At 42.5% G+C, this 25589-nt stretch overlaps 1 protein-coding gene across 1 annotated transcript in view; it reads right to left on the bottom strand.

Annotated features, from left to right (window-relative positions):
- COL11A1 (collagen type XI alpha 1 chain) overlaps nucleotides 1–25589 on the bottom strand; it is a 140701-nt gene that overhangs the window by 14645 nt on the left and 100467 nt on the right. Inside the window, exons 42-54 of the mRNA XM_036344132.1 lie at nucleotides 22363–22470; nucleotides 20512–20619; nucleotides 19553–19606; nucleotides 17996–18049; nucleotides 17398–17505; nucleotides 12942–12995; nucleotides 11186–11239; nucleotides 9893–9946; nucleotides 5389–5442; nucleotides 4261–4368; nucleotides 3959–4012; nucleotides 3428–3481; nucleotides 2501–2554 (exon numbers count right to left, since the gene is read on the bottom strand). Of these exons, the coding sequence (XP_036200025.1) occupies nucleotides 2501–2554; nucleotides 3428–3481; nucleotides 3959–4012; nucleotides 4261–4368; nucleotides 5389–5442; nucleotides 9893–9946; nucleotides 11186–11239; nucleotides 12942–12995; nucleotides 17398–17505; nucleotides 17996–18049; nucleotides 19553–19606; nucleotides 20512–20619; nucleotides 22363–22470 (918 nt within the window). The remainder of the gene's footprint in view (nucleotides 1–2500; nucleotides 2555–3427; nucleotides 3482–3958; nucleotides 4013–4260; nucleotides 4369–5388; nucleotides 5443–9892; nucleotides 9947–11185; nucleotides 11240–12941; nucleotides 12996–17397; nucleotides 17506–17995; nucleotides 18050–19552; nucleotides 19607–20511; nucleotides 20620–22362; nucleotides 22471–25589) is intronic.

The following is a 25589-nucleotide window of genomic DNA, read 5'->3' as shown; positions in this document are numbered from 1 at the left end:
AAACATCACACAGTCAGACCTCCTCTGCACTTACAGGTCACCTGGGACATAAAAATCTCGGCATTCCTAAACCTTGTGGCCAACTGATGTAGGGAAGAGTCATTTATGTTGCATAACCTCATATTCAGAGTATCAAAGAAAACGTTCTGAGCTAGAAATAAAGCATTATAATCCCCATATTTACATTTTGTGCCTAATAACTGTGCTGCATTATTCATGTCTTCACTTTCGGCATTTCCTAGAAACCTTTCAACTCGACACCAACAGGGCTCCGGCTGTGAGAGCCCGCCACAGTAAGATCCACACGTAAGTATCTGTGATAAACTTATTCTAAGGCCTGTAAGACTGACAATTACTAAGGAATATTTATTTCATGTCCACTCGTTAATTGAATTTGTGTTGTTACTTTAACAAGCATGTGATGCCAGGTGATGGAATTTTCTGCACCAGTTCAGACACAAGTCCTGAAAGCTTAAATGAGTGATCTCAAGAAAACTGCATTCATTTTTCCCCCAGACTCTCTTGTTTACTTCAACTTTTGCAATGAGTTGTGCTCAGAGTCAAGGGCTGAGACTGAGGTTGGGGAAAGGAGTGGGGACGGTGCTTTTTAAGGCTGTCATGTTTACGTTATGTTAATCAGCTCCCGAAATTATTTCTCAGCAAAATGCATGGAACAAACTTGGTTTTCGAACAGCTGTGAGGCTAACTCGGGTCTCAGCATTTCACAGCTTATTGACAGCAGCTACACACTCTTCTAGTGCCTGAAGGAAATACACTTCTATTCTCAAGTATTACCAACGCGTGACAGGGTGTCCGTGTACTACAAATGACAACTTAATTCCCCTTCTTGTTCAATAACTGTTAGTGTGTTGAATGTCAGTATCACCGCCACTTGCCACATTCTGATCAATATTCTATTAGGAAGGCTTCTGTGTAGGATTCACTCATGGAAAAAATGGTAATACGTGTGAACACATGTCTTGCCATTGCTCCTTCGGCACTGGGGTGCTGGAGCTAATGGCTGTTGGTCTGTCTTTCCGGGTCTCCAGTATGGGGAGACCGAGGAGAGGAGGAATGTTGATGCCACAAAGCAGAGACAAAGCTTACTTAAGCTTTCATGTTCTGGTGACTGAAGGCGTGTAGTGAGAGGAGGAAGGGAAAAGGGGCACTTGGTCAATGAAGAGAAATTGCCTTCCAAGAAGATATTTACTACAAACCAAATTCATTTCTGTCAGAGAGAAATGTCTGTAAATATCAACTCACATTTATGTTGCTGGGAGACCAAGGAAAACCTACTACACTCTGTCTATGAAGATGGGTGTGTGAAAATGCCCCTAAAATTAAGCTACCAGGGGGAACAGCTCGGTCCCTTTGGATTTCTTAGGGAGACCGAGCCCAAGAAATACACTGAGTGGCCAGATTATTATGACCACCCCATCAGTACTTCGTTGGGCCACCTTTTGCCTTCAATACTGCGGCGATTCTTCTTGGCATTGACTTCACGAGATGTTGAAAAGTGATGCGAGGAATCCGACACCATGCCTGAATAGCACTGTCCAGTCTGTGAGATTTGATGGCTGTGGAACCCAGCTGCCTGATGGCTCTTTCAACTTCGTCCCACAAATGCTCGATTGGATGGAGAGCTGGTGATTGTGGGGGCCACCTAAGCAAGGTAAAGTCTCCCTCATGTTCTTGGAACCACTCCTGCACAATATGAGCACCGTGGCATGGCGCCTTGTCTTGTTGGAAGAAGCCATCTCCATTGGGATACGCCATCCACATGATAGGATGAACTTGATCAGCAACGATACTTAGGTCTGTTGTGCTATTCAGACGTTTATAATGGTCTGGCCCTCTAGCAACTTCAGCGCGAAATTATAGCTAATTTGCCTACAAACATCAGGTGGTCATAATAATCTGGCCACTCAGTGTATACTTGGTGTTTCCCACCTATCCACGCACAGAGTATGTGGCAAAGAGACTAGAGGAGGAGCAGGCCTAACCGCTGCGAGAGGCGGGTCCACAGAAGCTGTTACAAAACAGCACAGCAGTAAGGACAGGGAGGGAAATCTAGCACCTGCTGGAACCAAGATCTCAACAAGGGCACTGCTTCCAAATCAGAGACGTGTGCCCATGGAAAGCGATCTAACGTTTCCTGCTGATGGCTGCCGGGCCCATTCCCTGGATCCTGCGTCCAGGTTTTCACAGTTTCTTAGGTAGCCCTGGCCTGTGACAGTCCATCTCTCTGGGATGCGCTGGAGCTGATGCTAACAGCCCAGGACAGCTACACAGAGGGCGGCTGCACAGACAGGGGAGCTGCCCTCACTGGAGTGTGATCCAGTTCCAGAGGTATTTTGGCAAACTTAGGAAATCACCCTCTTCTCCAGGACGTACATTTCTCAGCGTCATTCTAATGCACTGCTTACCTAAATAGTATATGAATTCACACACATAGTGGATAACGCGTAGAGGTTTCCAATGAATCATTTTAAAAACTTACTCTTTTCCCAGGAGGACCTGGCGGGCCCGCCTCACCAGAGGGGCCGGGAGGACCCTATAAAATGAGAAAAATACATTAAAGCCACTGGGTGCTGTTTTACGGCCACAGCATTTTTCAGAATCAGGACTGAAACCAACCCTCCTGCTTCATCTCCCCACATCTCTCTCCTAGAGAATCTCCGCCCTTCTTCAGTTACCTCGCCTGCCTTTAGGGAACTGTAGGCAGCTACCTGGTGAAGCCACAGTGAAAACTTCCTCAGAGCCGGAAGAAAGCGGATCAGAAATACTGTGTTCCTTTAGAAAGTGCTCATCTCTCTCTGACAAGCATCCAGTAGACGTGCTAACTATAGAAGCACGTGGGCGGTAATGCCACTCAGCTCGCATACATCTGTGCAGCCATGGAACGATGCGTGTCCACCCTCCCTGCGCCACGCCCGCATCGCTATGCCCAGGAGCAGGCACCTGCCGGCGACGGCCCCGGCGCCACCTGCACAGAATGAGCCCGAGCCCCGTGGGCAGATCTCCAGGGGGGCGCTCTGGACACGCAGCTGTGCTCGGGGAGCAGCGTCTCTGGCTCCTGCTCGAGCCCGTGCCCGCCCTGACCCGCCACACGTGGCCACAGGCCCGAACCTGGCTTTCTTTTCTGGTCTCATGTGTGATTTCCAAACGACTTAGAGTAACACGAATGGACAGACAGCTGAGTCTGATGCAGTCGGGCAGAACCTGATGTGACTACCTTTTTTTTATTATGAAGGCTTTGCTTATATTTCTTAAATCACATTGAGTTAGAAACACTCCATGTAAGTTTGCCTTTTAACTGGAATTGAAATATAACTGATAATTCTTTCAGAAAAAAATGTTCTTTCTGATTTTCTTAAATGCCTGAGGCTAGGTAAAGATAAAATAAAAGCAGTATATGCTTCCTCACCGGCTGCCCGGGGTCTCCATCCTCACCCTTGTCACCACCAACACCATCTTGACCCTGTAACGGGAACAGAAAATGAGCCCAACATTTCCCACTATTGATTCACTTTGATCTGAGAAAAGGGTACAGTATACGGTCCTAGTTCTTGAGCTAAATTATCACCAGGAGGACACAGTATTCTGCTCTTTCTGTTGTTCTTTTAAGGACTATGGTATCTCTCACTCTTTCCATAAAGATTTGTGAAATTGTGACCGCATCAAATTTAAAACGTAGTATGCTCTTGTTAATAAAATTATTTTTGTTGATGAAATGTATTACATATGTCCCCCGTTTTCCCTCCCACTGTCCCCCCAGACCTTCCCTGCACTATTGTCTGCGTCCATGGGCTATGCACTATGCATGTAATCTCTCCCCACCCCTCCCCCTTCCCTCTGAGGTAAGTGATTATATTTTTCTGTAACTATTAGCCACAGACACACTGGGAACATCCCCCCTCCTGCCCCCCCCCCCCGGGTTATTTTCCACGTTACTCACCGCAGGGCCGGGCTCCCCGGGAGGACCTGGGTCTCCAGGAAAACCAACAGGACCCTAGAAGGATGTGTCCGGAGGGAAGGAAATAAATGAAAACTATTTTTTAGGTATTCTGACGTTTACGAGGTACAAGTCATGGTATGTCCCTGTGAGAATGTCTCACTTCAGCTACAAGTGAAGGCAGTCCCTGGAGGCTGGGGGGAGTGTCTGCAATGGTGACCAGTCAGTCCCATGCTTTCTCGTCTTCCTGCGAAAAGCTCCAAAGTGGCCTTGACTTCGGTGCCACTTGGAAGGGACCCACTTACCGGGTTGCCTTTCGGGCCATCGTCCCCTGGCGGCCCCTTGGCGCCGGGAGGTCCAGCCGCGCCGGGGGGCCCCGCTTCCCCTTTCTCGCCTCGTTCTCCTTTGGGGCCCTACACAGCAGCAGGAGAAGAGCGGTTACCTTACAAGCTCCGAGTCAAACCTGTCCCCAGCTTTCAGGTGTTTTCATCTCTAAGCCAAGCGCGGCTCGAGCTGTAGTTTTCGAGGACGCTGGAGAGCATCTAGCCTCCTCCTCAGACGGGGAGGACGTGGGCCTCGGAGATGCGAGACCTGCACCGAACGCCGAGCTGCCACTTCCTGGCTGGGCTTCTGGCAATGCGTTCGGCTCCCCAGGCTTCCTACTGGGAACAGGGTCACCTTGCACGACCAGATGAGGAGGCATACGAAAGAGAGGACGTGCCAGTGACAACCCAAGCAGTGGTCGCCACGCAGCGTGCGCTCCTATAGAGCGAGAGCCACACCCGGGGGTCCCGTCCGTGCTCTCGGGACGCTCAGCGCTTGGAATGAGGGCGGCTCCACGCTCCAGCTCGCTTCCCGCTGGAGGAGAGCCCTGGAGCCTTTTCCATGTGTGTGAACCAGGGTCTTAGCCTGCACGTCGGGGCAGCGGGCTCTGGGCTGCAGGGCGCGGTGCTAGGAACTGCGCGATGCAGAACAGCTCCCCCGCTGCCCATGAATGAGCTTCCCTGCCTTCAGGCGCCACCACCAAACACCTGTCCAGACGTTTCCCAAGGCTTCCCCTAGGGGCCACACTCACGCCAGGTTTAAACGGATCTCAATAAGAACAAGGCCATCCTAACGCAATTTAAACATTTTTTTTGATGTAGCATGTTGGTCTGTTCATTTCTCTTGTGGACAACCCACCACCAAACTGTAGACAATAAACAGCTCAAATCTGAATGCTCTGCGTTAGGAAAATGTGACTCATGCGATGTCTACATTAATCAAAACATGCGGAGGACGTGACGAAGTACCCCACGGACACGCTCTGCACGCCTGCTTTCCTTAATGGAAAGGCACGGAAACAGCTGAGTGACGGCGAGGCCTGGGTCACGTGTCACAGACGCTTAGGGGAGCCCCTGGCCGCCCCCCGGAGGAAAGGCCCTCGCACTTACCCCCGTGCCTGCTTCCCCGGGCGGCCCTGGGTTTCCCGCTTCTCCAGGTTCACCCTGAAACAGAGAGATCGGATGAGCATCAGGGCACGGACGTGAGGCTCACCTTTGTGAAACCGCCTTCAGTGCCGGCCGCGATGTTTGAGACCAGCCTTCCGTCAGTCTCGTCTCTAAAAGGCCAAGAGACTTTTCCTGTGACTGACTTTTCCTTCTCAGGGGAGAGGCCACAGCTACGGCTCTCACTGGTTAGTTACAGGCAGGCCCTTCACCCGGGTGCCACCAGCCTCACAGGACAGACAGCCGCTGCTCCCAGCCCAGTGGGTATTTGTGCCCCGTCACTGTTCATACAATTAAGTCTATGGATTTAACAATTTCAGGTATTTTTGTAGCAAAATGTGAATTTAATTTATCACTGACAAATAAGCAAATCTTTTGGTCGTATTTTGATTCTCCTGAGAAATGTATTTAGTAGAGGCCTAAAGAACATAGAAACAGTGTATTTATAAGATGCATAAAGGCACATAGATACCAATTAAAACTGCTCCCTTTGAGGATGTGCCTATTATTAATGTGGATGGTTATTTGTCTCCCTTAGCAGACTGGTAGCTAAGCCTCCAAGACTAATAGGTTTTAGTTAGGAAAGCCTGTTACTAATTCTTTGAACTTAGAATGCTGGCAAATAATATTCTATTCAAGTAATCATCCGAGAGAATATAACAGTACATTCATGTGCCATGTTTACCCACCAGATCAGCGGTACCAGCAATTCTGAGGCAGAAACGGCTCTAAAGTTTTTAAAAATGTAAGGCCTGAATGCTCTTTAGCATTTAACTCTACTCTCTCAAATATTCCCACTGCTCATACATTAAATAGAAACAGAATCCCAGGGCGAGGCTATCTTATGTATATAATTCCTTCCTCGATGAAAATATGCACATATTTTAACTTCATGAATTATCTGCATAACGACAGAAAACATCAAGTACTTTCACTGTGTATAAGTTATTTTCTTCTCAAGATGAGGAGCAAATATTTCCAGTTTTCAAATAAATCATACAAGTAATATTTATTGAAATAATATTGTATTTATATTATTTATAAAGCAATGAATCATTCAGCCATCTGAGTATGATGGGATGATATATGTGATATTTCTGTCATTATTCATTATTCATATCCTCAAAATAAATCTTAAGTAGTTTGCCATTCAAATCAAATGTTTTCTACATGGAACAGTATGGTCTACTGCGTGAGTTCACGTAGGTGTGAAATTGAAACAGTCAGACTCATACAAGGAGAGAGTAGCAAGGTATTTCACAAAGCATACCTGTACGAGAACATCCAATTGTACATATTAAGTGTATATGATTTTTATTTGTCAATTATAGCTCACTAAAGCTGGAAAAACAACAACACAGGAAACCGGGCCCTGGCCGGGAAGCGCAATTGGATAGAGCGCCGTCCTGATACACCACAGGTTGGTTGGTCAGGGGATCAACCGATGAACGCATAAATAAGTGGGACAATAAACAACAAATGAATCTCTCTCTAAGAAGTACACAAATACAGGAAATCTACTGACCATGCACAAAGTATCTTCTGAGCCACCACGTTAACCCCTGGTGAGACCACAGCAATTGGAACTAGAGGGAAAATAACTATTTTTCTCGTCACCCTCTGCATATTCTGTTGTTGTGTTTTAATCCTTGTCCACTGTAAAGTTGAACTAGATTCTTAAGGATTATTTCCATTTTTTCAAATGAGGAAAATGACAGGTGGCAAAGAGATGGGTTTGAATAATTGTTAAAACTTAAAGACAAGTTTTTACTACAAAATTCTCTTCATTTAGAGAACACATCTATGTTCATTTGTCAAAAGTTAATATGCAAATTATCTTTTGTATATTACAGGCAGGTGTGCACAAAATAAGCGAACAATTATTTAAGAAGAAATTAATGTGTAAATGTTAAGTAATGTCCCATTTAAAGGCTTGTGAATAGGACAAAATTCCAAGTAAATAAAATGTTACGACATGCCTACATCAAATGGATAAATCTGTATTTCTCGTATCAACAAGGCTACACCATATTCCTTCTAGAAAGTCATAATTAATATGCAATAGTATAAATTCTGTAGAGCAGGAATGTTATAATTTTAAACTGTCATTACTCAGCATGCCACCATTTTGCCCCATTCTATAACACCCTTGCTCAGGACGATAGCAAATGGCTCTGTATGCCTTTTGTCATAAAATATGCATTAAATCCTCAGGCCCTGTGCTGATACACATCTCTGTTTTGAGGAAACCGTTCAAGTGCAGAAATCCATCTGTAGCAAATATATATTCTATGGAAACAGGCTACCCCTTTTTAAGCAGAGTGCAGCATGACTAAGGGATACGCTTTTCTTGCCCTTTATTTTTTTCATTGATTTGTGACTGGAAATAAGTTTTCCAAAATGAAAATGAGGAAGCATCCAGCCAGAATCAAAGCTGATATCAGAAACCTGTAATCTACAGCAAATGACATTACTCCAGATGCTGAAGAAAATTAAAATCAGAATTGCATTTCTATCTGGCTGTCACACAGAAGCATATTTTGTTTTGAAAGAGAGAAAAATGAAAACTTTCTATGACGGTGACACAGATAGAGTCCGCCACATCTTGATTGTAGGAAGTGGAATCACCACTCTGGCCAACTGAGTCATTCTCTGGAGACTGGGCTTGGCTGGGCTAACAGACAGGCTGTAAGCACATGGGAACAGCATGGGAAGGGAGGTGCACACAGCTCCAAGCATCTGGCGCCTGTGTTTGCCCAAGAGTCACACAGGAGGAAAACCACCCAAGAAGCAACCAAAGTCCTTACAACTGTTCCCCCTGCACCCCAAAGCTCTGCAGAACAAAGAGATGGGCTGAAAAGGCTATTAAAAGGTTTTAAAATTTGCTATGTGGGCAAAACTAAAAGTAGAGACTAGGTCTCACAACGCTCCAGTCAGCATTTAGCCAAGGAGGGGAGGGGTGACGCAAAGGGAAGGAGGACAGTTGTGTCCTCATCTGTGAGACAGGGACACCATCAGATAGGGCCTCTCCCGCCTCTGTTCCCATGACAACTGAACTCAGTGAAAAGGATCTTTCAATTCCACCCCCAGCTCACCAGCGCCTTTTCAACACTAAGCTCCCAATGTAAGAACATAAAGAGATATCAGTCTAAAAAATAGCAGATGGTTTATGCAGTAACAATTCAATCATAACTTTAAAGTGCTTCATATGTAGTAATTAAGAAACCATTTGAATAATCACATAGGCATGGCGGGTAGCTCATTGGTTTGAGCATCATCCCAATACGCCAAGGTTGCTGGTTTGACCCCTGGTCAGGGCACATACAAGAATCAACCAATGAATGCACAAATAATTGGATAAACAAACCAATGTTACTCTTTCTCTCCTCCTCCTCCCTCTCTAAAATAAATAAAAATTTAAAAAGAATACTCATATAGGGTTAATTACATTGATAATACTAGGATGTAAGTGTTGAGCAGAAATCAACATCCAAATAATATATTCTAATTCTATCACATTACTTTTCTGAGCTTTAACATTTTAAATTAAAATAATTAAATTGAATACAAGATATATCAAAAAAATTTTAGATCAAACAACAGAACTTTTTGCTTCTGATAGCATTTAATTAATAACTAGAAAATTCAAGAAATTTCTGTTGTTTCTACTGGATAATATTTTATGTTTTGAAATTTCACTTTTGGCCACCAAAACTGATAAATATCTTAGTTTTTACATAAAGCAAAATTGATGTCAATTTTTGGAAAATTCTATTAAGAAATGAACATGAATGCATCAATAATAAATCAGAGAATCAGTGTGCTATTTGCACCAGGGGGAGGAGGAGATTTTTAAACGTGATGGTGTTCATGAGAAAAGGAAGGTATCTCGGGTTCAGATGTTATTTTACAAAGTGCCAAAGACAGGGTACAGCAATGAAAATGAACTCCACATACGACAAAGTGAGTGATTAACTCTTTTGTAGTTGAAAGGATTCTGTTTTCCCTTTTAAGTCATTGCATCAACCAATCTCTTCTCATTTCAGTAAAGAGTGTTATTAGAGACACTTAGTCTAGTCAGACATACCTGGGTCAGGGTAGATCTTGAGTTAGTCACTTTCTACGGATAAAACCTTGATGCAAACACTGAAATTCTCCAGGCTTCAGCTTTCCTGGCTTAGACATGTGGATAATAATCATACCCTCATCACAGGGTGGTTGGGTTGATTAAAGGAAATACTCCATGTGCACCATCGGTACAATACCTGGCGATCAAAACCATGGTATCTCAAAATCATTCTACCTCTCATTATTGAACTACCGGAGAGGATGACTTGTGATTCATATAACTGTGTGTGATACACTTAGAGAGAAGCCCTAGAGACATTAGCCAGTGTTAACAAGTCCTCTATCCTTGCCATTCCAAACTGTACATCACTACATTCCTGACCTTTTCTCCAACACCACCAACGGAACCAATGGATCCTGGAGGTCCTTGCGGTCCCTGCAGGAGAGGAAAAGGAACACAGTTATCCTCCTTATAATGACGTAATAAATCCATAAGTATGCATCTAGTTCTTCTTAAAGAGAAGTATGTGCAAGAATCCCCAAGTCACTGGAAGGATGGGACAAAATCATGCCTTTTACTGGGTTGTCGAATTCACTGGAGAGCAAATAATTTAATTAGATTAAACTGATTTTTAAATGCACCAGACTTTTGAAGCTAAGACTGGACACTTTCCAACTCTAGTCCTGCCAGTTGGTACACAAAATGTAAATTCAATCTTCCTATCAGTGAACATGCCCCATTTAGAGGATGACTTTTGTAGTGGATCAAAATACGACTCTGGTTAGGAAGGAGGTGATCCATGCCACAAACAAGGTCAGCCACCTCCCAACCTCAACATTACTTCAGGACAATGAGAACCTAAAAGCCTTTTTGGTACATCTGCTCCTGGTACATTCTGGCCCGAATTAAAAGCAGACATAAGGGCAGTAAAGACAAGAATAGATGACTCGTTCTTGGTGAAAAGGTGAGGTCAGAAGATATGATCCCCTCCATGCCTATACATTTGTTATTGATAACAAGATAAATATGACATTACATTTCAAAATCCTAGAATACTGGAACAGTGAGTTAGTTGTGAAGTTCTGGGGAGATTGTTTATACAACTGAGAGGAAATATTTTACACGGCGAGAGGTGCATGATGTATAGGCACATATTGCTCTAACATATTTTATAGAGTGAAAATACAAATGCAAACTTTTAGATAAAAGTCACCGATGACAGATGCATACCTAAAGGCGGGCTGGGGTACAGTCCTGGGCTCAGGCAATCAAAGCTAATCACAAACCATCTCCTCAAGACATTGTAAGCGACAAAGGCTAAATTTTGAGACAATTCGGTAACATTGAACAGTTATCATATGCAAGGCCTGGTCTTAGCATGTTGAACTGAACCAATGTGGTTATTCTAATAAAGCTAATATTTCTAACTCACCAATAAGTATGTATTGAATGTGCACTTTGTACCTATTTTGTATTTATGGTGATTCGTTCCCTAAAAAGCCTGTTTCTTTTCTTGGAAAATGACAGGGAGTAAATAGGGGACCCTTGAACTCTGTACACGTAAACACTTAGTGACAGAGTGATTATGTCCCTTGTGTTGCAGACACAGTGGTCATTAAATGTCAACACCCCATACAACTTCACAATAATTAACGTATACTTCACAGTTCTTACATCAGCTCCGTTGGGACCTTGGGGACCTCTGGGGCCGGGAGGGCCAGGTGGACCCTGTAAGAGACAGACGTAAGGTTATGAGGCCGCACTTAAACGCACCTGGGAAACTGAACGGTCACAGCCTGCAAAAGCAGTCAGTGAGCCCATCAGGCTTATAACACGTTCTTGGTGGACACAACGCCACATTAGCAAATGCTTCTTTATACACAGCTACGGGGAAATTAAAACTGCAGGGGAAACACTGAAAAAGGCGCCTGGCCAGTGTGGCTCAGTGGATGGAGCATTGTCCCAAGCACCACGAGGTCACAGGTTCGATTACCAGTCGGGGCACATGCACATGTCTCGGTCTCGATTCCCAGGAGGGGCATGCAGGAGGCAGCTGACCAATGTTTCTCTCTCATCAATGTTTCTCTCTCTCTCTCTTCCCCCCTTCGTCTCTACAAATCAATAACGGCATATTTTAAAAAGTTTAAGAAGTCTATTGCTGCTATCTGGTATAATGCATTCATAATACAACTAGAAATAGTTTGTGCCAGGATAGGCCAGAATGCTAGTGTAGAAAAGGAACGAAGTTGGAACAAGAAATGGCGCCTGAGTAGCTCTGGAATTCTTAATTCTATAGAGTATTTTAAAACGTGTATACGTGTTCCATAGGTTAGAATTGAAATACGATTAACTGCCTCGTTGTCTCTCTAAAACGATGGTTCTCTCTCCTTCTTTTGCATTAAAATGAACTTGTACGCTTTTAATAAAGTATGGGTGGCCAGAATCCGTAACCTCACACTTGTGATTAGTCTGGAGTGAATGCCAGGGCATTGGTATTTTTTTTTAAAGGTCACAGTTTATTTTAATATCATGGTTGAAAAGCTTGTCTACTCCCAGCGTTACCATAGGTCAGGAGAATGCATTAATATTCAGGGAACCTAGCAGCCACATCCAGGGGATGCCTGCTCTCTACCCGGTGCTGCTTGGAGTCTTATGTCCCCTGTTATTCAGTTTATTGTGATGAAAAAAAATCATTTCTTATTTGAATAAAATAAAATCTAACGTTCAAGTGTAAAATTATCAAACATGTATTTTAAGGAAGTAAATATTGGAGCAATCTTTATTGAAAGAAAGCAGCAATTAGGAAATGTATTCATTATATTTCATTATTAATTTCAATGATCCTACCTAATTGTTTCCTTACCCATTACAGTGCTTACTAAACACACATAGGTATTTCACATTTTCAGTTGAACCCTGAGAGCAGAAAGCCAGAATCAATCGATGGAAATTATGTCATCACGTTCTAATTAATTGAGAATTCCTTGTTAAATGAAGACTTTTGAAATACAATTAATTTTAATAATGTGCTAACATTTGCTAATTATTCAAATCCTGGGAGACCACTATCCATTCTTTATTTACACCACATGAAAGTCCAGAGCTCAATACTAGTAAATAACTGAAGTGCGGCAGTTTATCTACGCCTCGGGAATATACGCACATAGAAATGGAAGATAAATCACAATATATCAACCAGCGAGAGCCCCAGGTGTGTTCACCATTACCCCAAAGTGAGAAAGAAAAAACAGGTTCAACGTGATGAGAGAGACAATGGTCACAGATGCAGGGTGGGTAGAGGAAAGAGAAAGCATCCATTTGAAAAGCCATAGCCTTTAGGACAACTTTGTTCACATTAGTAAACCTTCAGGAGATACTAGTAACATGGGAATCCATCCTATCTATCCGACACCGAAAAACCAAAACGTACCATGGGACCGACATCCCCATTTTCACCTTTTTCACCAGGTGGGCCTGGCAGACCCTAAGAAAATAGAATAGAAAAACCATAAAAGTCACTCATTTATTGAAAAAGAAACACTTGGCCAGTTTCTGACATAAAACCAAAAAATAAATATAAAGTTAAGTTAGAACTTGAACATGAAAATTAAGATTCAGAAACTATCATATCAAAATACTTATCATATAAGAAATGACTACATGTGATAAAACCTTATATCTACACTTACAAATAACATGCAGGCTTTGTATAATATTACACCGTTTGAGTTTAGTTACCAGAACTCACAGAGCAGGCTGCACTCAAACGTCACCTGGCTATGTCTTCCTGGGAAGATTACTGTACTTTTCCCTTGAACTTTCTCACTAGGTCCCCCACGTAGAATTGTTTATTTTTCCTCTTTCATATCACAACATGTTGTACACAGTCAAATTGTATACAGCACTTAAAAACACAAATTTGCCACTTGCTTGTGTACTTACAATCATGAGCTCTTAGGTGTCAATTTTAAAAGTGGTAATAGTTTCAAATCTAGTATAATTATGGAATGTTTTAATTTTTAATGTTATTTGTATATATCTGATACACTCTATACATATTTCATTTTTAAAGCTGATACAATAGAATCTCGGGTGTAATCTACTTAAGAAATAAAAAAACACATGATGCAAAGATTTAAACTCACGCTGGTACTTTAGAAAAGTATTTACATGGCACCTCACTACAGTAGCAGCAAATTATTAGACCACGACCCACAGTAATAACTGCATTTTACTCATTACTCCCTAAACCTGCACATGCGAAGTAGCTGAAACATGGCTTCTAACAGTCATGCTGACCCTTCCTGCACAGGTGAGGGTCTTTGATGTTTTCATTCTGCTTTACTTATCCTGTTCCCTTTCATTTTTTATGCTGGGGATACCCCATTAAGTGGCTTTGATGATCTACTGCTTCCACATGACCCAGTTTGGGGAGAGGGCGCTTTACCAAGTAGATACATAAACTTTTAAAACATTGGGAATATGCTCATTTTGATGAGGAAATCTTAAGTGCTGATTTATACTGCACAACATAACCAGGATTTCATTTCTTTTTTATCGAATGTCAGACAGGTGTCTAGGAAAGTGGCCTGCTACGTGTAATTCCCACGCAGTTACCATCATCTACTGTCGGTTCCAGAATTGCTAGAGAAGCTCCCGGGAGGAAATAGCCAGGTAGAGTTGCAGATTTTAGTCCGCCTGAAAACTACCTGGGAGAGATGGCTAACATTTTAGACTCCAAGATCCAAAATCTCAAAGACGCTAATTCATCGCTGGAGCACACAAGCTTAAATTCTTAAACATGCAAGTAGACATGAACACAGATGAAATAAATATTTCATTTGTAAGTCCGTTGTTGTTTTTTTAAGTAATCTACATTGCAACTTAGGCATAATTCAGTTCTTACCAACACCATGTAAATTAACAATCACATTCCTATATTTTATCCAGGTTTCCACCTTTTTTTAGAGAGTGCATCTAATTTGGGATTTCAAATTAAATGATCTATAAATGCTAGTGGATAGATTTATTTCCTTAACAAGCCCAGCTCTGCATTGCATCATTTTTTTAGGCGTGTGGTCATCCCTAATATTAACTCAATAGGAACCTGATAGAAAAAAATTTCTTTCTTTCTAATGAAGTTTGATTATAGTTTGAGTTAATTAACACATTTCGTACCGCTCAGGAGTTTTCTCGTGTTTCGCGCGCCATCTGTAAGGACCGCTCACGACTGTTCTCGTTTTTCACGCCCACGGAAAAAGGAGCGAATCTAGATATTTATGTAAATTTTGTTTGGTCCCTCTTCATAGAGGAAAATGTTTTACGCAGTACCATACGTTAAAAAAGTACTAGGAACTTTCATTGTTTGTTTAATTGTTTTTGTAAATAAAAATGTTATAATTATTGAAAAACAACACCTAAAGTGTATTATGATGATTTAAATAATGTGCAGTTTGCCCAAAAACGTGCGGTCCCTGGCGTATGTCTTAGAGATTTCTATGCGGTACGCAATGTGTTAAGACAGAATGTTCTTATTAAAACTAATAGAGACATAACGAGTCAGGTTCTCTTGTTGCAGAGCTAAACCTCCCTAATGGCACCGGGTGAACCGTTTTCATGAGTCCTCAGTGTTTCCTGGGAGTAATTTATACAGGAAGAGGTCCTGGTTTAAGGTCTGCCAATCTGAAATCATTTGCCACTAAAGTGATGAAGTGAAAAAATGAATTTAGGCCAAAGACATTCATTCTATGTCTCCTTCATATACAGACAAAGAGTAAACTTCAAACTGAAAAATCAAGTCATTAACCAGAGTATTATATCATTATTACTTAGGTCTATTACAATTGCTTATATCTATGCTGCCATGAAGACTCAATTAAAGGACGTAGATCAATTATGAACATGTTAATCACATTAACATCGTTTCAGATTCCTGATTTAAAGAGGTGGCCATGGCAAAATAAAATCCATTTCTTAGTGTATCGATTTCTTGAGTCACCTTATCAAACAGCACATTTGTTAAGTTGAGGTAATGAAGGTAATTTTTTATTTAATATGTTATAACTATAAGCTACCAGGCATCTTCTTTAATCATGAGAATTAAATTCCTGAATTACACCCTTATAGAATTCAGAGCAATCTCTTAAATGAGAAAGTGGAAAGGGAATGGTACCATAGCCATTGGCAATCTAATTTTTAATGTCTTGTTGTTTTCAAATACATGTGTTTTTCACACATTGATGTGTAGTACTCACGATTACTTATTTATTATTGTCTAATAAGTGTAAAAGAGTTAAACAGTAATATGAGAATAAAATCTGCATTTTCCAAGTTTAAAAGGATATTTCTTGGCATGAAAATAAAAGTGGAAAAAGATGATATCATGTTCACTGGTAGACATTCAATGAGTTTTATAACAATAATTATGATAATATAATTAATTACATAGTTTACAATGTAATTTGTATAATTATATTCATAAGCTATTTAATATAAAAAACCAATACTCTGGGACTTGTGAAAATAAAGATAAAAAATGAAATTTATACAAATTCCACTTCTATTTACTTTTCTATAGCCTCACAAATTTTTAAGTGCAGCGAATAGATGATTTAATTTGAACATTTCTAAAATTTCTAATGTGGCATATCTAACATCAAAATGGTACCTGAATGTTATTTAAAACAAAATTTTGTAATCTTCTAGAGCAGCAGTCGCCAGCCGGTGGTCCGTGGACCCTGGAGGTCGGCGACCGCTGCTCTAGAGGAGCGCGAGGCAGGTGTAGAATGAGCAAGTGGGTAAGGAAAGCTCGCTGTCTCCAGTTTGTAGGAACCTGAGCGCAGTAGGAGGAGGTAGCCAATAGGGCAGACGTCAGTGACGCGTGCTTTCCCGGGAAGCGACATCAGTGACGCGTGCTTTCCCTGGGGGCGACGTCAGTGATGCGTGCGTTCCCTGGGGGCGACGTCAGTGACGCGTGCGTTCCCGGGGAGTGACGTCAGTGACGCGTGCTTTCCCTGGGGGCGACGTCAGTGACGCGTGCGTTCCCTGGGGGCGACGTCAGTGACGCGTGCGTTCCCTGGGGGCGACGTCAGTGACGCGTGCTTTCCCTGGGGGCGACGTCAGTGACGCGTGCGTTCCCTGGGGGCGACGTCAGTGACGCGTGCTTTCCCCGGGGGCGACGTCAGTGACGCGTGCTTTCCCCGGGGGCGACGTCAGTGACGCGTGCGTTCCCTGGGAGTGACGTCAGTGACGCGTGCTTTCCCGGGGGGCGACGTCAGTGACGCGTGCGTTCCCTGGGGGTCCGTCTGAAATTCCTCACCTGCGGTGCTTACAGAACACACTTCCTCTCCTGAACGCACTCTATAAAACGCACATCACAATTTTAAATGTGATTTTAAACGATCCATTCACTGTTATGTTGCTTATGTGACCCATTACTCTAACGTTTGCTGTTGGTATTTTCGGTTGGTGGCTGTGATTGGCAGTTGCTGTTTCTCAGAATGCTTTTAATTTTTGCTAGCCATCTGAAATACCAATTTTCCTGCTATGACGTGTACGAAAACAAAACAAGATGAAAAAACCCTTCTAACAATTTCCTTTTGGCTATCAGACTTAAACAAGAGTCGTTTTTCAAACAGAAGAATAAGGACAGCAGATGTAATATCAAAGACGGGCTAAATAAACACCAAAAACAGAAACGGGGGCAGACACAGCTCCAGAAAAATGAATATTAACAGGTAAAAAGAAGTTGCAGCTCAGATACACATATAAGAAAAACAGCCCTTAGGGTTAGCCCTGTCCCAACATTCTGCTTTGTTTTACATCCAGCAGAAAAGCTGGTGCGAAGTAGGTGGAATGACAGAGAACACAGGCAGAGAGCAACGTACCTGAAGACCGATGGGACCAGGGGGTCCCGGGAAGCCTCTTGCTCCCTCATCCCCTTTCTGTCCAAACATCCCCTGCTGACCTCTGGGCCCTGGCTCCCCGTCGCCTCCCTGGCGGAGAACAAGGAACAGGATCACAAACTGGGAAGATGGTGACTGGGATACACGTCATCATAAAGTGTAAGGGCTTCCGGTGGAATCCAAGCTGGTGTAGGCAGGAGTAAACTTGTACCAAGTGGGTTAAGCTTCCATTCTCTGCTGCAAATATCCCAGTGTTCGTTTTGTTCATATTCCTTGTTTCTGGGGTACGGCTGATTTTAATTTTCTTGTGTATGCAAGTGAAGTAAAAGCTTTGTCACAGGGAAAAATAATGCTCAGCACTGACTACAATGTACTTCCCAACTGGTTAGGGACTCCTGTGAGATGAAGTCACAAGGGCTTTTGTTTATAGAGATCAGCTAGGTTAGCTTTGTTAGATCTTTTACATTTCAGTCCATATTAAGCATACGAACAAAATCACATAGTCTGGCTATGCAACAGTTCATGAATTTAATCGGGGACTGTAAGGATTGAGGTGGGCTGGGCAAGGAGGGATACTTACAGCAATTCCAGGGGCGCCAACGGGACCCTGAAGACCTGGGGGGCCGGGAGGACCCTAGGGGGAGAGAAGAATCAGGAATTCTGCCACTGAGGCCAGAGAGTCCCAGGAGCGGAGGGCGGGCCGTTCTCTTCACTTGGTGATGAAAAGAAGTCTTTTCAGTGTAGCGCAGTCAACCACTATGGACGTTCGTCCGAGACTCACAGGTGTGTGGCTGCAGTCCATTTTACATCAGCAGGTATGAAAGCCACTCAGGTCTGTGAGGTTGCAGGTATTTAGACATGGGTTTCTGCGCTAACTTAAATAGCGGTAAAGTTTCACATCTGAAAATTTTCAGAACACCCGGTCTCTTGAATGAGGGATGTTTGAGTCAGAAGGAGCTCATGAGAAGTTCACCTGTGTGCTGTCATTCTAAGTGCATGCTGGGAGGTGGGGGCCCTCTGCATGGGGAAGTTAGTGGTCTAGGGAAGTTAGACTGGTCCCCGTATGTAAACATGTGGAACCGAGTGTTACTTAGTAAGTATACCAGGACTCCTTCTTGTGAACAATAGATTTGAGTAGGCTTATTAGTCTTACAGGAATACATGTTTCTTGCTAACTTACGTCTTATATGTCAATACTGAAAAGGCCTTATAAATCATCCAGGCACGAAAGAGAGTCATTGGATTAGCTTGTTCCTTAGCGTAGCCGCTCCGAGTTGGAAAAAGTGCTTAAAGCGAAGTTCCAGGGAACCCGAAACCCTTTCAGGTGTGAACGAGGTCAACATTCTTTTCATAACAATGAAGACTTTACTTGTCTTTAAACCACATGAAAATCTGAACTAATGATGGCAGGTAAAATTGCTGGTTGGAATCATTGCATGTATCTGAATATACACTGAGTCTGATGTTGGCTGTGGGCTTGTCATCTATGGCCTTTATTGAGTTGAGGTATGTTCCCTCTATTCCCACTTTGCTGAGACTTTTTGTCATAAATGGGTGCTGGGTTTTATCAAATGTTGTGTGTAGTGATGTGATCATGCAGTTTTTATCCTTCGTTTTGTTTATGTGGGGTATCATGCTTATTGTTTTACGGATATTGCACCAGCCTTGCACCCCCAGAATAAATCCCACTTGATCGTGGCGTATGATCTTTTTAATGTGTTGCTGGATTTGGTTTGCTAATATTTTGTTGAGGGTTTAAGCATCTATGTTCATCAGAGATATTGGCCTGTAATTTTCCTTCTTTGTCGCGTCTTTATCTGGCTTTGGAATTAGAATAATTCTGGCCTCGTAAAGGGAGCTTGGGAGTCTGCCCTCCTCTTGAATTTTTTGGAAAACTTTGAGAAGGACAGTGGAAAGGGGTTTTATTAGAATCGACTGAATTCAAAGTAATATTGGATATAAATTGTAATTAAAAAAGAAAATTCAAATTAAAAAATAGAATTGATTGAATCCCAAATGTTATAGTGTTGATGTGATAATCTTCTGATACATAAATAAGCAGTACTAATTCTCTATCATGGTCATCAGCAGAAGGAGTTGAGTGAATAATGCCTCCTTACTACAGCAGGAAACTCACATTTTCTCCTTTGTCGCCCTTGCTGCCTTTCTGTCCGGGCTCACCGATTTCACCCTGTATTGGAAAATTCGAGGTAAAGTTTATCTGTAGTATGCCATACCAATGCACCATCATCACCATCATTTCCCTCTTAAATCTGATGTTTACATAATTGCAGCCTAGCCCTTCATGTCCCTGTTTCAACTGTAAAAGGCAGGTTCCCTCCGCTTCTCACTTTCTGGTATTGACTAAAACACAGACTGAAGTCAACTCAACCTGGAGGAATATTGCAACAGGATTTTTACTTTATAAAATCCATTTTGTCTGGAAAATTACCATGATTGTCTGATAACAGAAGTACATTGACTTATTTAAAAATGTATAATTACATGGCAGTGAAAAAGTATTTTTTCTCCTAGTTTCCAAAATGCTAAAATGTTGCACATTATCATAGCATTTTCACCAGTGTTGCTATAGTGCCTTGCGATAACATTAGACGATATATACCTTCAGACACAACATCACAGTTATACGTTCAGAATGAAGAGCTCAGAATCTTTTACGTTAGTAAAAGAGAGAGAGAGGTGGAAAATTATCAGACATGTTTGCAGCCCATTCCCAAGTCCTTACTCTGCAATACCCAAGATGCAAGGGCTGGGTATACACGAGTAATTGATGACACTAATTTCACATTTATTCCAAAAGCGTATGTATTCACACACAAATGAGCGATTTGGGCACCTGATACTTTTTTCTCATCCTCTTTGCTCTTGTGCCTGTTCCGTCCTTGTTCATACCCCACCTATTTCGTGGGTGTTTACTAATCCCCCAAATCTAAATAAAACTTTGGAGCCCACGCCAGATGCGTGAAACTTTAGAGGAGGCACCTTCAGATTTGGGGTCTAGTCCTAGGTTAACACGTAGGGCTCTTGAGGAAAAGCCACTTTCACAGGATACACGAACGAAGAGAGGGGACCCACCTTGTCTCCGTCCTCCCCGGGGGAGCCGGCGGGCCCAGCCGGCCCCGGGAGCCCCACGGGGCCTTGCACTCCGTCCCTGCCCGCGGGGCCTTGGGGCCCCTTCTCTCCCTGTAATTGAAAAGTCAACAGACCATCACTTTGTGGTGAGAAACCTGCACATTCGCTGTTTGCTACAGATTTAAGGAGCAGCGCTAACAGTCACACTCCAGCTTCCAGATTGGCAAGGAAATTGCCTAAAGTTCTCAAGAAAAACGTATTTTGTAAAGGAGGACGCAGAAAACGCATCGCCTCCTTCCCAGCCAGGGTGCTCTCCTTGGTAACGAGGTACAAATCGCGGGCGATGGCCCACAGGTCTGATCGATTCGTCTTAGAATTTTTATTTCAAGCACACATTTCCTAATCAAGTTCCGAATATCCATAAATCGGATGCTTGATGTTTGCAAGAACTCGCTGAGCCTTTCTTCCTGGACAGTGATACCAGACACTGGCCTTTAAGGCTAAAAATGCATGAAAACACATTTGCTCACTGCCCAACCTGGCAATAGGTTTTGTTTGTGACCTTCCTTGTATTTTTAATAAATGTTTCATGCATATTCTACAAAGTGATTTAGAACTACAGTTTCACCTGATCCCCACAAAATATTGTGGCTATCTTCTTTTCTGTCCAAGGGGGCATGGCCTCATTTTAACATTCTAAATGTTTCTGAAAGGTAATAGTTTATAGAAAACAATCATTTTAATTTGGAAACCTTTGAATAATATCATAAACAGTAATGAGAGCAAATGCTTGGACAATGGACTCAACTAGTTTAATCTAAAACTAAAACTTGCTAAAACTAAGTCTTTGTGATAAAAAAAAAGCATTTTTAAAATTATAGGCTTAACCTAGATTACATAATTCAAGACTGACGTGTATACAAATCTATTAAACTCATATTTTTGCATATGATGTCTGATTTTCATCTACATTTACTGAATGAGTCTGTGTTTTCATCTTGGAGGATGAGAGAAAGCTTTTTTTTAGAAAATATGATTACATCAAAAGCAGGAACCAAAAGAGGGAAGAGATCTTGACACAGCAACATAAACCTAGTGAAGAACAAAATATAGCTTATGATCACAGGTATAAAATTTTAAAAATCCAATAAATGTACGATGAAGTAGCTGGTCAGATGTTTCCCATCTCATTCACTGTAAACCCAAACTCACATCGCATGAGAAGAGCCGCCACTTTCTATGGGTTTCACTTGCATGAAAATGATTGGACATAAATTTGTACTGCCCTGGCTGGTTTGGCTCAGTGGATAGAGCATCAGCCTGCGGACTTAAGGGTTCCAGGTTTGGTTCTGGTCAAGGGCAATGCCCAGTTTGTGGGCTTGATCCCCAGTAGGGGGCGTGCAGGAGGCAGCCAATCAGTGATTGTCTCTCATCATTGAAGTTTCTCTCTCTCCCTCTCCCTTTGAAATCAATAAAAATATATATTTAAAAAATAAAGTTGTATTACAAGAAGAGAGAAAAGTGCACACCTTTCTAAAATATAGCGGCAAGGTATAGTTTTAATCAAAACTCCAATTTTATTTTTTTTCTTAAAGGAGCCAAATCAGAAGCCTTTTACATTAATAATATCCAACTCCCTCACAGAATTAGGGTTTCATAAAGTGTGGAAAAATATCAGCTCATTTCACTGAATTTGAAATATTCTCTCCTATAAAAATAAAGAAGTGTGTTTCTATGCCAGGCACATAGGCAGTGAGAATGCAGTGGCGTGTGAAGAGCTAATATCCTTGAATAAAAAGTAATAACTTTTGCAGGGCGGCAGGATAATATGTTTTTCTCCTTGAAATTACTTACAGGAGCACCTTTCTCTCCGGCTGGACCGGGGGGACCCTGGGGTCCTGGACGCCCTGGCAATCCGATGGGGCCTGCGGTGCCTGCCGACCCCCGCTCCCCTGGGGAGCCCTGTACACGGGAGAAAAGGCACGGGTTACTAGTGATGGGAAAGGGGAAGCAGGCTTAGGAATCAGGGACCTAGCAGTGGGGTCTTACAGTCCCGTGTCACTTGTAGACAATTACAAAATCTCAAGCAAGAACAGTTGTGCTCACTAGTTGAAAGATTAATTTCTAGTCCAATACCAGAGTTAGGAAATATTATTGAAAGATAAAATAATTTCAAAGGCACATATACTTAATTTTTTGAAGATGTTATGTATTTTTCATTTAAATGTAAAATTATTATACAATTAGAGATATGCATTAGTCTTTTCATAAAGTCTGTGAACAGGATGGCTTTAAAAAATATAGGATCTAAATGTACTCATGTGTGGTCAATAGAAATTTCCCAGATTTGCAGGAGAAAAAACTCCAGTTGAATGTATATTTTCCTGAGGTGATGTGGTATAAAAATTAAGACAAATATATATTTCCTTAATTGGATACCTGATGACCGGCAAGTACATGAAAATAACTTATGGCTTTTACTTAAGAAAAGAATGCTTGTTAGTTTTATAGTGAAGTATGTCTAATATTTAAAATCAATCAAATATTTTCATGTATATGAGAGAGAAAGAATGCTGATTTGAATCAATGACAATGCCCACAGTTGGTAGGTATTACGTAATATTTTTACTGTACAAAGCTGAGCTAGTTTAATGACTCCCTGGGAGTATTAATAAGATTACATTTCAGATTGCCATCTTGCCTGTGAAACCTGCATTAAAATTAACAATGAAAACACATTACTTTTCTGTAGTTAAAACACTGCTCATGATAATGTCGCAGCTCATTCATTTCAAAACAACGGATGAAAACTTTTTCCATGTGTATTTGCTCCCAAAAGTACAGCTGCAATTTCCTTTTGTCAGTTATTTCAAACATTCTGTAAGTCTAGATATTTTTAATAACAGCATGCTCTTCAGTGATTTCATTCTATACGTCTATAAATGAAAGGGGAAGATCTCCAGTGATACGTGGCGAGTAAGCAAATCCCATTAAAAACTTGCAAGTCTCACTGGAAGATCCCCAGGCCGACTTCGAACAGAATAAACCTATGAATCCTCTAGTAGCGGCTGAATCCCGAATGAGGTCTGATTTTTTTAAAATGAAAATTTAAACCCAATAATAAAAAGAGAACCCATTCACACGTTCCACAAAAGCACAGTGAGAATCCGAGTCTTGTGCCTGGGAATACAAACTGTATTATGGTGGACATCAGCCCTTGAACAAACACATCGCAATGCGTTTGCCCCATAAAGTGTAGACACTTGCAGTGATGGAAATGACTGCGTTTCTCTGTAACCGGCTATAGTAGAAACGGAGGGCGTGATCATTGTCAGATACATAACTGCATCTAAAAGGAACATGTTTGGGTTTAAACGTAGCTTAAGTGCATAATGATCACCTCCACAGGGGTAGAATTTTGGGGGGTTTTCTCTCCTCACTGATCTCCAGCAAGTCACATACTTGCTGGCACACAGTAGGCCCTCAGTCGTGTGTCCACTGGGTGTGTGGCCTTTTCCTTCCCAGCACTGGAACCACTAGCCTCCTCCCACCGCGAGCAAACCATTCGCTTCTCCCTGACTCACTCTTCGTGCAGATTACAAAGAGTTTAGATCAGTGAACCCAAACAGTCTGGTAACACATCAAGCAATGCCACCAGTTAGAGCATAAATTCTGAGCACAAACTCCAAGTCCTACACTCTCTCGGCCTCTGGCCATTGATCCGCACCGCCATCTCCATCCTTCGCTCCTTCCGACTTGGATGTAACCACACCTGAGCTCTCCCCTGGTCCCCGCAGAGAAAACCTGCTTTATCTTTAAAACTACAGCACGTGACGCACTTAGTCTGTAGGTGTAACCCTGCTAAGAACTTCGGCTTCCTTATTGAGGAGCAAGAGAAAGGCATTGAGAAAAAGGCCCTCTGGAATGGGATGCAGGGGGAACAGAGTGAATGGGAACTGGACGGGAAGGGTTATGAACGCCTAAGGAAAAGTCAAGGAGAAGAAACATTAGCACCTAGCGAGGAAGAGCGAGGCGCAGGCTCGGGGAGGGGTCGGAAACAGGAGCCATGGGAAGGGGAAGGAAGAGGGTGGACTGGGCGATGGTGCAGCTCGCACCATCATCTCCCGCAGCTGTCGGCCCCTCGTACCCTTTCTCCATCTGGGCCCCCACTTCTCCCGGGGAACAAAGCAAATGTGGTCGTAAAACTCTAGCTTGTACGCATCACACTACATTTCTATGAATCACCTCATTTTCCGAGAAATGATGATGGTGAGGAAGGGGATGCCGTATCAGAAAAAAAAAAAAAATAGAGGTTATTTAGGGAATACATTTTCCTCGGTGTTGCTTTCTGATAACAGGTGGCAGCCACCATCTGAGAATTTGCTGGCGCAATACATTTGCGCGCACTGTGCGTGTACATAAATGTGAAGCGCGGCCCAGTTTCCGCTCCGCCCTGGCCGGCCAGCCCCTGCTGCTTCTGCGGCCACTCAGCGGGCGACCCTGAGGCGGGAAGCCTGCCTGTGCCTCGATGGGCATCTACTGCCAGCTCTCGGATGCAACATGGGGCATCCAATAAGCACACGGAGGTGCCAGACTTCAGAAGCCCAAAGTTAGGCATCCTGTTGGGATCATTTTGTTGTCGTCAGTGAGAGCATTAAAACAATGTTTCTTACCCGTCAGCAGATGAGTGGGTTAAAAAACTGTGGTACATCTACATAATGGAACACTACGCTGCTATAACAAAGAAGGAACCCTTACCATTTGCAACAGCATGGATGGAGCTGGAGAGCATTATCCTAAGCGAAATAAGCCAGTCAGAGAAGGGTAAATATCACATGATCTCACTAATATGTTGGATGTAATGATCATCATAATTTGATTAACAATAGATGGATCCAGAGACAAACGGGAAAGGGGGGGGCGTTAGAGAGCAACCAAAGGACTTGTATGCATGCATATTGGCATAACCAATGGACACAGACAATGGGCCATGGGGGCTTGCCCGGGGTGGGAATGGCTGAGGGGGTGGGGGTGTCAGTTGGAAAAAAAAGGAGACATATGTAAAACTTTAGACAATAATA

Source organism: Myotis myotis, unplaced genomic scaffold (assembly GCF_014108235.1).
Source record: "Myotis myotis isolate mMyoMyo1 unplaced genomic scaffold, mMyoMyo1.p scaffold_m19_p_18, whole genome shotgun sequence".
Taxonomy (NCBI): domain Eukaryota; kingdom Metazoa; phylum Chordata; class Mammalia; order Chiroptera; family Vespertilionidae; genus Myotis; species Myotis myotis.
The sequence above is the reverse complement of the archived record's forward strand: the minus strand, read 5'-3'. Positions and strand labels throughout refer to the sequence as shown.